Below are 16,974 nucleotides of genomic sequence, written 5' to 3'. Positions count from 1 at the left end.
ATGGTTTCAGACCTCCGTAACTCTAACTCCTCCAACCCTACAACCTTCTACGCTGTGTAATTCTGGCCCCTTGAGGTAGAAGTGGTGAGCAGCTTCAAGTTCCTGAGTGTCAACATCTCAGAGAATCTATTCTGGGCCCAACACATTGATGCAATCATGAAGAAGGCACGCCAGTGGCTCTACTTCGTTAGGAGTTTGAGGAGATTTGGTATGTAGCCAAAGACTCTTGCAAATTTCTACAGATGTACGGTGGAGAGCGTCCTGACTGGTCGCATCACTGTCTGGTATGGAGGATCCAAAGCACAGGATCACAAGAGGCTGCAGAGAGTTGTAGACTCAGCCAGCTCCATCATGGGCACAACCCTCCCCACCATTGAGGACATCTTCAAGAGGCGGTGCCTCTAGAGGGCGGCATCCATCACTAAGGACCCTCACCATCCAAGACATGCCCTCTTCTCATTACTACCATCAGGGAGGAGGTACAGGAGCCTGAAGACCCACACTCAATGATTCAGGAACAGCTTCTTCCCCTCCGCCATCAGATTCCTGAATGGTTCACGACCCCATGAACACGACCTCGTTATTCATTTTTTTTTGCACTATCTATTTATTTTATTTTATAGTAATTTTTATGTTTTTGCACTGTACTTCTGCTGCAAAACAACAAATTTTACATCATATAAGTCAGTGATAATAAACCTGATTCTGAATTACGTACACCTTATTAACTGCCTTCTCCACCTGTCCTGCAATTTTCACTGATTTGTTGCCGTGTACTCCCAGGTCCCTCTGGTCCTGCACTCTTTTTAGAACAGCGGCCTTCATTCCATATTGTTCTTCTATTCTTCCTGCCAACACGCATCCTTTCTCTGCATTAACTTCATCTGCCACGCACCTGTCCATGCCAACAGCCCATTTACACCTTGCTGCAACCTAAGACTATCCTCTTCAGAAACCATAACACTGCCAAGTTTTTTGTCATCCTCAAGTTTAAAAATTGTGGCTTGCATCCAGATCATTAATATAGATCAAAAAAGCAATGGTCCTAACTCTGATCCCTGGGGAATGCCACTATTCACCTTCCTCCAGACCAAGGAAACATACACCATGACCCTCTAATGTCTATTACTTGGCCAACTTCATATCTATGCTATCAATGTCTCGTTTATGCCAAGTGTTTCAACTTTGCTGATGAGCCTGTTACGTGGCACTTATCAAAAACCTTCCTGAAGTCCATGTACATCACATCAACTGCATCCCACTGACCCTCACCAATTTTTATAGATGCACCACAGAAAGCATTCCATCCGGATGCACCACAGCTTGGTTTCGTAACTGCTCTGTCCAAGACCGCAAGAAATTGCAGAGTTGTGGACACAGCCCAGTCCATTACAGAAGCATGCTTCACCTCCATGGACTCTGTCGACACCTCTTGTTGCCTCGGGAAAGCAGCCAACATAATCAAGGACCCCTCCCACCCCGGACATTCTCTCTCCTCTCCCTTTCCATCAGGCAGAAGATACAAAAAACACGTACCACCAGACTCAAGGGCAGCTTCTGTCCCACTGTAATCAGACTCTTGAACAGACCTCTTGTGCGATAAAGACGAACTCTTGATCTCTCAATCTACTCATCGTGGCCCTTGCACCTTATTTCTCTACCTGCACTGCACTTTCACTGCTACTGTAACACTGTATTCTGTTATTGCCTTTTCCTTTGTACTACCTAGATGTATTGAGGTTTTGGAATGAGCTGTTTGGATGGCATGCAAAACAAAGCTTTTCACTGTATCTCAGTACGTGTGTTAATAATAAACCAATTACCCTCTGTCAGATTGTTAAATATGATTTGACCATACCAAATCAGTGCTGGTTTTCCCTAATGAATCCATTTTCTTCCAGGTAACTATTAACTGTGTCTCAGATCAATATTTCTAAAAGCTTTCCCGCCACTCAGATGAAAATGACTGGAGGTATACAGTGGTTTTCCATAGATTCTGTCTTAGTTGATATCTGTCTTTATACATTGTACATTACTAACTCAGGGGGTCACCTGGAAAGCCTCAATATTTACAGGGGGTCACCAGGAGAGTATCAACATTTACAGGGGATCACGGGAAAGGGTCACTGAAAGGTGGTGTGGTGTCTATTGAAGAAGATTAAGGTGGATAATGGGAACTATCTCAGATGGGAACTATCTCAGGTTATTGAGAGGGGCAAGAGAGGAGATTGTTGAGACATTGACAAAGAGCTTCATAACCTCTCCAGTCACAGGGAGTCACCGGGAGAGGGACAATATTTACAGGGGGTCACCAGTTGAGCGTTAATATTTACAAAGGGTCACCCAGATAATGCTAATGTTGACAGGATGTTTTAGGGTGCTTAAAAGTGGATAAATCACCAGGTCCTAATGTAACCCAGGCTGCTATGGGAGGCAAGGATGGAGAATGCTGGGGCCCTGACAAAGATTTCTAAATCTTCCCCGACCACAGGTGAGGAACCAGATGACTGGAGACAACAAATGTGCTACCTTTATTCAAGGACAGCAAGGATAAGCTGGGTAGTTACAGGCCAGTGAGTCTACAGTCTAGTGAACGTGGGGCAACTCTTTTACACAAAGTGTAGTATCTATGTGGAATGAGCTACCAGAGGGAGTGGTAGAGGCAGGTACAATAACAACTTTTAAAAGACATTTGGACAGGTACATGGATCAGGAAAGTTCAGAAGGTTACGGGCCAAACACAGGCAAATAGGACCAGCTTGGATGGGCATCTTGGTTGGGCCAAAGGGCTATTTCCATGCTGTATGACTCTAAGACTAAGACTCTACAAAACTCCCTCCATAGCAAGGACATCCTTCCTCAGATAAAGAAACCAAATCTGGTTCCCTTGGGACCTTGGTGGTGTCAGACTGGCAGATTTTCTGGACTGTTGGATGCTATTCATATTAATACCCAATGCTTTTATTTTAGTTTTTTTAAAAAAACACGTTTTACAGTTAGTGTAATAAATACTTCAGTGAACTCAGTGAGATTAAAGGGAGTGGGATTTGGAACCTGGTAAGTTTCAGTTTGTTGAAACAAGTTGAAACATACAAGCACTCCAGTTCCTGATCCCAGCTCATGCTCCAGACCCCTGGCTCACACCCCAGAGTGAGCCAGATGCCCAACCATCAGAGTTTTACTGCATTACAAAGGGAAGCAATTTATTCTGTTTGAATCTGTGGCCAGGGTCCAACCAGAACTTTATAAATACCACTCTGAGCACCAAGCCTCAGGAAGGATGTCAAAACTGGGGAGAGGGTATCTGTAATCAGGGGCATAGTTTCAGATTAAAGGGTTGGTAAAGATGGAGATGAAGAGGAATTTCTACTCCAGGGAGTGGTGGAGGATGTGTTACTGAATATTTTCAAGGCTGAGAGAGATTTTTGGTCTATAGAACAGACAAGGGTTATTGGGACCAGATTAAAAAATAGAGCTTAGGCCAAGATCGCATCAGCCAGGTCCTTTTCAAATGGCCAGTCTTGAGTGGCCATTTCTCATACTTTGTTATTTTTATTACTCATACTTATCTATGATATAGAAGGAGGACATTCAGTCTATTGAGTCAAAGCTGTTCTCAGAAAATTCCCAACAGGCCCATTCCCGACTTAATTTCCTGTAACCTGTTATCCCTCACCTGTCTGTCAATTCCCCATCATTCTCCTGCCACTCACCTAAATTCGGCTTTGGGAAGTGGGAGGAAGCAGAGCCCAAATGCTGTTGAGTCTACATGCTCCTATTTTTTATATTCTTACGTATTATGAGAGTGCAGGGCAACTGTTCTGCTCTGGACCGACGGAACCTGCAGAGAGCCAGTCCGTCACAGGCTCGTCATTTCCTTCCATCCAGTCCGCCTTCACCGTGCGCTGCTTCAGGAAGGCTGACGGTGTAGTGAGGGATGCCTGCCACCCTGGCTGTTCCCTTTTCTCTCTTCTACCTTCTGGTAGAAGATCCAGGAGCTTAAAAGCCCAGACAACCAGGCTTAACAACAGCTTCTTCCCCACTGCTGTCAGACTCCTGAACCAATCACCTCTTTCACATCCCCTTCCTGGTGGTGCTGCCACATTCTCAGACTGTTAACTCTCCCTCTTCTGTTACTGTCACCAGCATTTCTTTTTGCACCACAATCTTTGCCCCATTCTGTTGTTTAGTGCTCATTGCTGTATTTATTATAACCACATACACTGTTTACTCTGTGAGCTTCACGCGAGCAAGGAATTTCATTGCACCCTGGTGTATATGATAATAAACTAATCTGAATTAGAACAATATCAAAGTTGAGGACTTGGAGAAGCTGGAATTGTTCTCCTTAGAGCAGAGCGGGAGAAAGGCAGATTGATTGATTTGTTCAAAATCATCAAGCAGGAAGTGTTTCACTGGCAGATATGCCAACAGAAATGACAAAGTGCAAGTTACAAGAACAAACACAGGAAACATTTATAATCATACATTTTAGAACATTTGAGTTGAAGTTGAAGTAAAAGGCAAACAAATTCCCTTTAAACGAAATTCTCCAACTTATCTAAATGTAAATTCTCACAGCTATTCATGTCACATGCTTTATATCATTTGTGGATTACTAACAGCATAATTCTCAATAAACTTTATCTTTGTAAAAAGGGAAATTAAAACTAATGGCGGTACATTTTTGTTCAAAGTACTTTTGTTTTACATTAGGAAGGAATTGTTTAGGAATTTACATCAGCAAGGAATTGTGAGCTTATGAATTTTGACTAACCTTTCCCCATCATTCTCCTGACAAGCAACAATTCCTTGCTGAACACATTTCTTTGAATCAGCCTCCCTCCTGTTCATTCACTCCAGTGTCACCAATGCAAGGGACCAAGAGGTGCTGCACTGGGGCAGGCATGGTAGTGTAACAGTTAGCTTAACATTTTATAGCGCCAGCGACCCGGGTTCAAATCTGGTCACTGTCTGTACGGAGTTTGTACATTCTCCCCATGTCTGTGTGGGTTTCCTCCGGGTGTTCTGGTTTCCTCCCACATTCAAAGACGTTCAGGTTAGGAAGCTGCGGGCATGCTATATTGGCGCCAGAAGCATGGCGACACTTGCGGGCTGCCCCCAGAACACAATACGCGAAAGATGCATTTCACTGTGTGTTTCAATATACACGTGACTAGTAAAGATATCTTATTTTATCACTGCAGTATCACCTAATCCAAGAGTTTTTCAAGGTCAACATGAAACAAGATGTAGCTGGTAGCATAGTTTGTCAATTGTGGACAACTGTCACAGTATCTGCTGCTTGCTATAAAGCAGCTTCATTTTAGAGAGCGTGCCCATTAACAGAGACACATAACAAAATAGCTTCTACACAATGAGAGCACCAACATTTTCCTATGATATTTTCTTTGAAGACAAGTTACTTTCTAAAACAAGTTTCTCTGCTCGAAGGAGAACAATTCCAGCTTCTCCAAGTCCTTCAGAGAAGTTTGTCTGAAGTTTTGTTTCAGAACAAAAGTCAATTTCTTCTTCGATTAATATTTGAAATTTGGAACTGAAGTCTACTCCAGCTTTTTGGTCTCTTTAAATCTCATTGAAGCTATTTATATCAAAATAAACTTCATTGATGTTTTTCAGCATGAAATGCACACACCAGTGCAAGGAATGCATACCTGTAACATACAGAGAGTCCTGCGTCTTTCCTACATTTTCACTACTGCTGTCGGAACGGTCATCATCCTGACAATCTGTAACACAATACTCAGGTTAGTACATATTCACTATCTCAGCATCAGTACCCTTCCTTAATCAATTACAGGACCTGTTATAATCACTCCTGTGACAAGTAATAGAAAGAAATATGAATCATATTTTGGCATAAGCCAGTCGTTCATTCTGTCTTCCACATGCAAAATACCATTTCCTAAATAAGATATTAACATAACTGTAGAACATTGACCCAAAAGCACAATTAACTTGATCCTTCTAGACCATAGCTTCTCCCTCCTTTGGTACAGGTTATAATCTGAATAACTCAAATCTTATTGCTTCTTTGTCTTGTCCCATTGTTCCAAATCTTTTTTATTCATTCAAGGGGTGTGGGCTTCGCAGGTTGAGCCAGCATTTAATTGCCCGTCCCTAGTTGCCCTTGAGAAGGTGGTGGTGAGCTGCCTTCTTCAACTGCTGTAGTCTTGAGGTGTGGGTGCACCCACAGTTCTGTTAGGGAGGGAATTCAAGAGTTTTGACCTAGCGATGATGAAGGAATGGGGATATATTTTCAAGTCAGGATGGTGTGTCGCTTGGAGGGAAACATCCAGGGGGTGGTGTTCACCATACTTTTGCTGCCCTTGTCCTTCTAGCTGGTAGAGGTGGTGGGTTTGGAAGGTGCTGTCTGAGGAGTCTCGGTGAGTTGCTGCAGTGCGTCCTGTAGATGGTACAAACTGTATTAGCAGTCATGTGTGGATGTGGAGTGAGTGAGTGGGTTTGGATGGGATGCCTATCAAGTGGGCTGCTGTGCGTCGAGCTCCTTGGGTGTCATTGAAGCACCACCAGGCAAGTGGTGAGTGTTCCGTCACACTCCTGACCTGAGCCTTGTAGATGGTGGACAGGCTTTGGGGAGTTACTAGCCACAGGATCCCTAGCCTCTGACCTGCTCTCGTAGCCACACTACTTATCAGAGTAAAGGAGTTTCTCTCAATCCTAAATTCTAAAATTTAGTTTAGATGTACTTTTCTCTAAATTTCCAACTTAGCTTATTTTGAAGGAAAATCAAGTAATAAATTTGGTCATATATTTGGATATTTGTAGGAATTATCTTTTAATATTACTTCATAAGATTGGCTCAATGAATCTAAGGTGTGTGTGGCATTAGCAAGATTTATCCACCTCCACCCGCCACTGAAATAAACACCTTGCTGGGCTATTTCAGAGGGCAAGGGCTGAGTAAGCTGGGTAGAGATGGCAGATTTCCTTCTTGTGAGGGCATGAATGAAGTTTTTTTCCCAAATATTTGCCCCAATCTGTACCATATATTTTCATTGATATACATTTAGTTTTTTTACAACTATCCAGCTGTGTCAAGGCCACTATTATGGATACAACCTTTTTAATTCCAGATTTATTTAAATTGATTTAATTTTAATTCCCTAGTTTCAGTGGTGGAAATTAAAGAATGTCTCCATATCTCTGGATTGGGTCTTTTGTTGCTAGTCCAAAAGCACACTGGACTGCAGTACACCCAATTGCCTTCTTCTAAAGTAGTCCTTTAGTGTCGGGGATCACTCCAGTGCTGTGGGTTCTGAAGTGGCTGATGAGACCAATATGGGACCTGTGGATTCTGCCAGGACATGCCCAATGGGGCAAGTGGGTGATAATTTGGGAGATGCTCATCGCCTTCCATAGAACCATAGAACCATACAGCACAAAACAGGCCCTTCGGCCCACCGTGTCGTGCCGTCCATCAGACCACCCTCACACCACCTAACCCCTTCCTCCTGCATATCCCTCTATCTCACGTTCCTCCATATGCCCATCCAACAAGCTCTTGAACCTGTTCAATGTATCTGCCTCCACCACCACCCCAGGCAGTGCATTCCATGCACCAACCACCCTCTGGGTGAAAAACCTCCCTCTGACATCTCCCCTGAACCTCCCACCCATAACCTTAAAGCCATGACCTCTCGTCTTGAGCATTGGTGCCCTGGGAAGGAGGCGCTGACTGTCTACTCTATCTATTCCCCTCAATATTTTATATACCTCTATCATGTCTCCTCTCATCCTCCTCCTTTCCAGTGAATAAAGCCCTAGCACCTTAAGCCTCTCCTCATATTCAATATCCTCCAATCCAGGCAGCATCCTGGTAAATCTCCTCTGCACCCTCTCCAATGCCTCCACATCCTTCCTATAATGAGGCGACCAGAACTGAACACTGTACTCTAAATGTGGCCTAACTAGAGTTTTGTAAAGCTGCATCATAACCTCGCGGCTCTTAAACTCAATCCCGCGACTTATGAAAGCCAACATCCCATTGGCCTTCTTAACTGCTCTTTCCACCTGTGAGGCAACTTTCAACGAACTGTGAATATGAACCCCCAGATCCCTCTGCTCCTCCACACTGCCAAGTACCTTGCCGTTTACCCTGTACTCTGCCCTGGAGTTTGTCCTTCCAAAGTGTACCACCTCACACTTCTCCGGATTGAACTCCATCTGCCACTTGTCAGCCCAGGTCTGCATCCTATCAATATCCCTCTGTAAGCTCCGACAGCCCTCCACACTATCCACAACACCGCCTATCTTAGTGTCGTCCGCAAACTTACCAACCCAGCCCTCCACCCCCTCATCTAAGTCATCTATAAATATCACAAAAAGTAGAGGTCCCAGAACCGATCCCTGCGGGACACCACTAGTCACTGCCTTCCAATCCGAGGGCACTCCCTCCACCACAACCCTCTGCTTTCTACGTGCAAGCCAATTCCTAATCCACACAGCCAAGCTTCCTTGGATCCCTCGGCCTCTGACCTTCTGAAGAAGCCTACCATGAGGAACCTTATCAAATGCCTTACTAAAATCCATGTAAACCACATCCACCACACTGCCCTCATCAATCTTCCTGGTCACCTCCTCAAAGAACTCTATCAGGCTTGTGAGGCAAGATCTTCCCTTCACAAAGCCATGCTGGCTGTCCCTAATCAGTCCATGATTCTCTAGGTGTTCATAAATCCTATCCCATTGAATCCTTTCTAACAGCTTACCCACCACAGACGTGAGACTCACCGGTCTATAATTCCCTGGCCTATCCCTATTACCTTTTTTGAACAAGGGGACCACATTCGCAATCCTCCAATCCTCCGGCACCACCCCCGTAGACAACGAGGACTCAAAGATCCTTACAAGCGGTTCAGCAATCTCCTCCCTAGCCTCTCGAAGCAGCCTGGGGAAAATCCCGTCAGGCCCCGGAGATTTATCTGTCTTAATATTATTTAACAACTTCAACACATCCTCGGTCTTGATATCAACAACCTCGAGAACATTACCCCTACCAGCACTCCCTTCCGCATCATCAAGACCCCTCTCCCTGGTGAATACCGAAGAGAAGTACTCATTCAGAACTTCTCCCACTTCCGCCGCCTCCAGGCAAATTCTCCCACCTTTGTCCTTAATCGGACCTACCTTCACCCTAACCATCCTCCTACCCTTCACGTACTTGAAAAAGGCCTTGGGATTTTCCTTAACCCTACTAGCCAAAGCCTTTTCATGTCCCCTTCTAGCTCTCCTCAGCCCTTTCTTAAGTTCCTTCCTCGCTACCTTATATTCCTCACGGGCCCTGTCTGAACCTTGCTGCTTATACCTCACATATGTTACCTTCTTCTCCCTAACAAGTCGTTCCACCTCTCTCATTACCCACGGTTCCTTCACCACGCCATTCCTTCTCTGCCTCACCAGGACATATTTATCCCTAACATCCTGCATAAGATCCCTGAATATCGACCACATCCCCATGGTACATTTTCCACTGTTTACTTAGATCATCTGTGTGCTTGAAATGCCATCCTGAACGTTCCGTCTCTCCTGCTTGTCTAATTATGGGCCAGAATGCAAATGATGCACTTTTTTCCCCAAGATGATTCCAAGAACATCCCTTAAAGTGGAGTCACAGGTAGACAGGGCAGTGAAGAAGGCATTTAGCATTCTGGCCTTCATCAGTCAGGGCAATGAATAAAGAAGTTGGGAGGTTATGTTGCGATTGTACAAACTGGAAAGAGTGCAAAAAAGGATTTATGAGGATGTTGCCATGACTTGAGGGACTGAGTTATAGGGTATCGGTATAGGTATTGGTTTTTGGTATTGGTTTATTATTGTCACTTGTACCGAGGTACAGTGAAAAGCTTATCTTACAAACCGATCGTCCAGGTCAATTCATTACAAAGTGCAGTTACATTGAGGTAGTACAGAGTGCATTGAGGTAGTACAGGTAAAAACAATTACAGTACAGAATAAAGTGTCACAGCTACAGAGAAAGTGCAGTGCAATAAGGTGCAAGGTCACAACGAGGTAGATCGTGAGGTCATAGTCCATCTCATTGTATAAGGGAACCGTTCAATAGTCTTATCACAGTGGGGTAGAAGCTGTCCTTAAGTCTGGTGGTACATGCCCTCAGGCTCCTGTATCTTCTACCTGATGGAAGAGGAGAGAAGAGAGAATGTCCCGGGTGGGTGGGGTCTTTGATTATGCTGGCTGCTACACCAAGACAACGAGAGGTTTGTCAGGCTGGGCCTTGGAGCGTAGGAGACTGAGGGGTGATCTCATAGAGATATATAAAATCATGAGGGGAATTGATAGGGTGAGCGGTCTTTTTTCCAGGGTTGGGGGATCGAAAACTAGAGGACATAGTTATAAGGTTAGAGGTGAGAGGTTTAATAAGAACCTGAGAGGCAACTTTTTTTACACAGTGGGTGGTGGATATACAGACCCAGCTGCCAGAGGAAGTGGGTGAGGTGGGTACATTAGATACATTTAAGAAGTATATGGACAGGTCTATGGATGACAGGAGTTTAGAGGGATATGGGCCAAGTGCTGGGAGATGGGATTAGCTCGAACATACATCTTAGCTGGCATGGGCACATATGGGCTGAAGGGCCTTTTTCCGTGCTGTACAATTCTATAACATCCTTGAATCTTTCTCTCTGTCCACCTGGTGCATTCTTGCTGCAACAGAGCTCAGAATAGAGCAACTGTATTGGGAGTTTCAAGCATGCGATCGACGTGGCACAGAGTCAAGAGTAATTAAGAACCTCATTGTTGGTGGAGAGACGGTGGTGATGTTGATTCGCTTATCCTGCCAGTGGATTTGGAAAATAGAGACAGGGTTGGAAGTATTTCTCAGTCAGAGTTGGTGGGTGCCAACTTGGCAGGCTTTTAGTTTTAAACTGATGATAGACGAGTACCAATCGAGTAAAAGGAACACATTTCGAAGCCAAGTGAACTTTCACATGGAGACCCAAGTGATGGCAGATGCTGGGATCCGGAGCAAAATATAAACTCAGCACCTGCGGAGGCAAAGGGATGGTCGATGTTTCAGTCCTGATGCAGGGTCTTGACCCGAAACATTAACCATCCATTTGAACTCTCACATCCTGGGCAGACTTTGGTAGAGCATCGTCTTGGGCAACGCTGCAGAACAGATGGGATCAGATCAGTTATACACAGCCGCTGACATTTCACTGCAGCTGGAACTGAACAATAAGCTGTGTGTAGATCTGGTGGATGATCAAATATTCACGAGGCAGAAAAAACTTTTACCCTAACATTACAAATCTTAAGAGCAACAATTTTTCACACCAACATACAAGCTGCAAAGCAAAATGCACCCCTAAACATCTGCCATCTGGTAAGTTTAAAAACTCTTCCAACTGTAATGTCAGATTCAAAACAGTTCTTACTCAAAAATACTTGCATTTCCTTTTCAGAAAGTCCAACAAGTGACATCTGACATTTTGCTAAGATCCAAGAGCATCCTCAGACCCCTTTACAACACCTCAGATCCCTCCTCAGAAGCTCACCCTCAGGGTTTCAGAGATCCACTCCTTCCGACCCTCTCCTTCATCTTTCACAATTCTCTCTCTGGACTTTCACAGACCCTCAAAGCATTCTCAGACATCATCGCTTTCCCCATGACCCTCTAGTTCAGACCTTTCCTCAGAATCTCCACAGACCCTCTAGGATGCCTCCTTTAAACCATCCCCCACTCAAGACCCTTCCCAGCCTCCTCATTCAGTCCCTCTCCTCCATCTCTACATGACTTAACCTGTCCCTCTCCCCCAGATCCTCTCCCAACCCTGACCCTCTCCCTCAGACCTTCTCAGTCCCTCACCATGATCCTCTGACCCTCTCCCTGACTCTCTCCCCTTCCTCAGATCCTCTTCCCTGACCCTCTCCTGAGTCCCTCAGACCCTCTCTCTCTCACCCCAATCCCCCTCAGTCCCTCTCTGCTCTCTCCTTTCCCTCCTTCCTCTCCTCCTAGATCCTTCCTTCTCCCCTCACTCCCTCACCTACACTCCCTCTATCCCTCTCTCCCCCTCACCCTCTCCCTCAGTCACACCCTCTTCCTCCCCTTCTATCCTTCAGCTGTCCCCCTCACACCCTGTCCCGCCTCCCCTCCCTCTTCTCTCCCACCCACTCCCCTCCCTCTTCTCTCTCGCACTCCCCTGCCTCTCCCTCCCTCTCTCCCCTTCCCCCCTCCCTCTCTCCCTTATCCTCCCTCCCCTTTCCCCCTCTCCACCCCTCTCTCCCCCCACCACCTCCCTCCCCTCCTCCGTCTCTCCATCCCTCTCCCTCACTCTCACCCCCTCCTCCCTTCCCCTCCCTCCTCCCTCTCACCCTCCCTCACTCACCCCTCTCCACCACTCTCCCCCTCCATCCTCTCCACCACTCTCCCCCTCCCCCTCCCTCTCCTTTTCCCTCCTCCCTCCCCCTCACCCCCTCCTCCCTCCCCTCACCCACCCTCCCTCTCTCCCTCACCCTTCCTCCCCCTCTCCCTCCCTCACCCTTTCTCCCCCTCCTCCCTCACCCTCTCCCACCCTCCCTCCCTCTCACCCCTCTCCACCACTCTCCCCCTCCATCCTCTCCCCCACCCCCCTCCCCTATCCCCTCCCTCTCACCCTCACTCTTCCTCCCCCTCTCCCTTCCTCCCCCTTTCTCCCCCTCCTCCCTCACCCTCTCCCACCCCCCTCCCCCTCCCTCTCCCTCCCTCCCCCTCACCCTCCCTCTCCCTCCCCCTCACCCTCCCCCTCCTCCCCCTGTCTCCCTCACCCTCGGCCACTCTCTTGAAGCTCTGCGATTTTCGGCTTCTTTTCCTCTCCGTCGTCTCCATCGGTTTCCCGCTCCCGGGACGGTGGGCAGGTAGCTGGGAGGAGTGACGCCGACTCCAGGGCCGGGGCCGGGCTGGGGCTGGGACTCGGGCCGCGGGAGACGCCGGCTTCAAACCGCGCCCGGGGCCCGGGGGACGGCCGAGGGACTGCGGCGCCACCTGCGGGGAAGGAGCGTCGGCCGGCCCTCGTCAGGCGGAGCTCCGCTAGGGGGCCGCTGCGCCCGCGGAGCTCCGCCAGGAGGACGCTGCGCCCGGGCAACTCCGCCAAGGTGCCGCGGCCCCCCCGCGGAGTTCCGTCGTGGAGCCGCTGCGCCCGGGGAACGCCGCCAGGGGGACACTGCTCTCACGGAGTGTCACCAGGGAACACCCCCGAGCTCCGTCTGGGGGACACTGCACTTTGGGACCCTTGCCAAGGGAAACTGAGCCCGAGAACATTGCCAGAGGACATGGACTTCTTTCAGCGAGCATTGCATCCAGGAGTTCTGCAAGGTGGGGTGTACCAGGGGACAGCAACTGCCCCTGAGGAGCTCCATCAGCAGTCACTATGGAACTGCCAGGGGTATATTGCACCTCAGAAAGCTGCACTGTTCAAACACTACAACCGGGTGGCAGGTGATTCTCTGCAGGGAGACAATGCATCGGGGGAGCTGAGTCAGTGTGAAACTAAGGCAACTGTACAACCTGGACCTGGTACCAGGGATTCGATGGAGGAGAGCAGGACAACTCTATCATGTATCTGAATCCTGCTGCTGGAATCTTGTAGTAATGAAAACTATAAAACGATAGTGTATAGACATAATCCAAGCCCTGATTCCATGCAATGTATCAAAATTAAGATCAAAATAATTAAAAAAACACACATTTGTTTGACATAGGAAATAAAAACAGAAAATGCTGGAAACACTCAGCAGGTCAGGAAGTATATGTGCAAAGAGAAGTAGTTAAGGTTTCAGGTTGAAAATCTAGGTGAAGGATTTTGATCAGAAAAATTTGCTCTGTTTCCAGCATTTTCTGTTTTTATTAAATGCAAGAGGTAAAGACAATGCAGATGAGAGAATAGAGATTTAGCAATTGTGACTCTGAGTTTGAAATGCAAATGCACTTAATTCTTTCGTAATTCTTAACTGTAGTTCTGGTGAAGTGATTGGAATCTGCAATTAAACCGATCAAACTGTCAATATTATTTCATCAAAGAAAGTACAATGGAGCACCTTTGAAGTGTAATCGCTGCTCTACTGTAGGAAACCCTAATTACAGTCAGTCAGGTACATTGACAGATCATATCATTTCAGATGTGATTTGGCATATCACTGAAAACTCTAACAAGCTTCTACAGATGTAACCCTGACTGATTACATCACAGCCTGGTACAGGAAAGTCCAACGCACACAAATGCAAGAGGCTGCAGAGAGTAGTGGACACAGTCTGTTCCATCACGGGCACAGCCCTCCCCACCACTGACAGCATCTACAGGAGGTGCTGCCTCAAGAAGATGGCATCTATCATCAAGGATCCCCACCAGCTGGGTCATGCTCTCTTCTCACTGCTACCGTCGGGCAGGAGGTACAGAAGCCTGAAGTCCCACACTACCAGGTTTCCTACAACCATCAGGTTCTTGAATCGACCTGCACAACCCTAACCCTACCTCAGCAATGGAACACCACGGACCACCTCTTGCACTACCGTGGACTTGTCTCTGATTGTGCATTTTTTTGCACTAATATCTTGTTTTGCACACTTTTTTCTCTTCACTGTCTTGTATAATTTACATATAATTTATAAACTTTGTGATGTCTGAACCTACATGTCCATGATGCTGCTCCAAGCAAGTTTTTCATTGTACCTGTACCTCACTATACCTGTGCACATGACAATAAACTCAGCTCGACTTGACTTGAACCCATAAGTAGTCATTCTGCCACAGGAAAAAATGACCAAAAGAGCAAAGGCAATACCACTCAAAATGGAACTGGAGCATTCAGGACGGCACAGAGAACCTCATGTCTATTAGTCAGGAGTACACAGCATCAACCCACAAACACCGGTGAGGTGGAGTGAATGTTGACCAGGACATCACAGAGGACTCCCCTGCTCTTTGTCAAAACAGTGCCTGGGATCTTTCACTCTATCTGAGAGAGCACATTGGATCTTCTGAATGATGGCATCTCTGATCTCACTCAGTATTGCTCTGAAGTGTCAGGCTAAAATTTTGTCCTCAAGATATTGCAGTAGGATACAGCTGTTAAATCTAATTGTTTTTTTTGAGGTGGTCACTAACATGGGTATTTTGACTTTTTTGTGTAACAGTAAGATTGTGAAATGTTTTATGTAAATGCAACTCTAGTTAGTCCATAAATATCAAATATCCAACTGACCATTATTTTAAATTTTTTTCTTAGGCACTCTCTTGGAATTGAGGATTTGATCCCACTCCATTTTTCTGGGTATATAACTCTTATTGCAAATATTTTAGAGACAATCTTCAGGTTTTTAGCAAGATATTTACATGCTGAAATAATTGGCAGCAGTCAGTGCAAGTCATATACAATGGAATATGCTGTGTTAACGTGTGGAGCAAATAAATATTTTACCTTAATCTCAATACTAATTTGAGTATTGTGGCAATTTTAATGAAAATCTATAATGACATCTCTATTGAGCATAAAGATTTAATCCTTAAAAAAGCAAAGGCAATAATCATTTTAATATTAAAACTCCATTTTCATCAACACTTCGAGTAGTCATAATCCTCCAATTACATGCAGGAAAAAATTCCTATCTACATATTAAAATGAAACTGATATTTTGAAGGAATTACTTTTGAAAGCTTTTGGTAAATTTCTAGGTAACTTAGACAATGGCAGGTCCATGTTGCATATAGCCAGCCTCTCTTCAATGATGAAAGCTGTTTCGTTCTGTTCTGATGAAGGATCTTCGATCTGAAACTTTCTACAGATGCTGCTTGACTGGCTGAGTTCTTCCAGCATAAATGGTCTTCTTCCTGTCTGGCCACACCTACCCTTCTCTGGCAATAGCAACGAGTCGGAGTACAGGAAGGAGATAGAGAGGCTAGTGAGGTTGTGTCATAGCAACAACCTTTCCCTCAATGTCAGCAGAACCAAAGAGCTGATCATTGACTTCAGGAAGGAAGGCAGTGCACATGCTCCTGTCTACAGCAACTGTGCCGAGGTCGAGAGAGTTGAGAGCTTCAAGTTCTTAGGAACAAACATCACCAATACCCTGTCCTAGTCCAACTATGTAGACTCCATGGCCAAGAAAGCTCAACAGCGCCTCTACTTCGTCAGGAGGCTAAAGAAATTTGTCATGTCCCCTTTGATTCTCACTAATTTTTATAGATGCACCACATAAAGCACCTATCCAGATGCATCACAGCTTGGTACGACAACTGCTCTGCCCGAGACTGTAAGAAACTGCAGAGAGTTGTGGACACAGCTCAGCACATCATGGAAATCAACCTCCCCTCCACAGACTCTGTCTACACTTCTCGCTGCCTCGGTAAAGCAGCTAACATAACCAAAGACCCCACCCACCCTGTACACTCTCTCTTCTCCCCTCTCCCATCGGGTAGAAGATACAAAAGTCCGAAAGCACATACCACCGTGCTCAAGGACAGCTTCTATCCTGCTGTTATAAGACTGTTAAATGATCCTCTAGTATAATAAGCTTGACTCTTGACCTCACAATCTACCTCATTATGTACTTGCACCTATTGTCTGCCTGCACTGCACTTTCTCTGTAACTGTAACACAATATTCTACATTCTGTATTGTTTTACCTTGTACTACCTCGATGTACTGTTATAATGAAATGATCTGTATGAACGGTATGCAAGACAAGTTCTTCACTATACCTCAGTACATGTGACAATATAAACCAATTTACCTGCAAGGTATCTCCAAACATCTACACTTGACCATATGAACCAGAAGCAGTAGAAGGCTACTCAAGCTCACTCTGCCATTTAATATGATTGTAACTAATCTGATTGCATTCCTGGCTATCTGTGGTAGCCTTTCACTCTTAAAAGCAAGAATGGTACCAGAGTGTGGCAACTCGTTGCAAGCTGCTCTCTGCAGATCTATTCA

The 16,974-nt window shown here is 45.9% G+C and overlaps 1 protein-coding gene across 3 annotated transcripts in view; it reads right to left on the bottom strand.

Annotated features, from left to right (window-relative positions):
- The window catches only part of bend7 (BEN domain containing 7), a 70,654-nt gene that overhangs the window by 44,145 nt on the left and 9,535 nt on the right, over positions 1-16,974 (bottom strand). Inside the window, exons 1-2 of one of the 3 annotated variants that reach the window (XM_052033747.1) lie at positions 12,811-13,357; positions 5,676-5,750 (exon numbers count right to left, since the gene is read on the bottom strand). In XM_052033747.1, the coding sequence (XP_051889707.1) occupies positions 5,676-5,750; positions 12,811-12,871 (136 nt within the window). In that variant the 5' untranslated portion in view covers positions 12,872-13,357. Of the gene's footprint in view, positions 1-5,675; positions 5,751-12,810; positions 13,358-16,974 lie in introns of those variants that run through there. The other 2 variants (XM_052033745.1, XM_052033746.1) reach the window with 2 other exon arrangements.

Source organism: Pristis pectinata, chromosome 19, assembly GCF_009764475.1.
Source record: "Pristis pectinata isolate sPriPec2 chromosome 19, sPriPec2.1.pri, whole genome shotgun sequence".
Lineage (NCBI taxonomy): Eukaryota > Metazoa > Chordata > Chondrichthyes > Rhinopristiformes > Pristidae > Pristis > Pristis pectinata.
The sequence above is the reverse complement of the archived record's forward strand: the minus strand, read 5'-3'. Positions and strand labels throughout refer to the sequence as shown.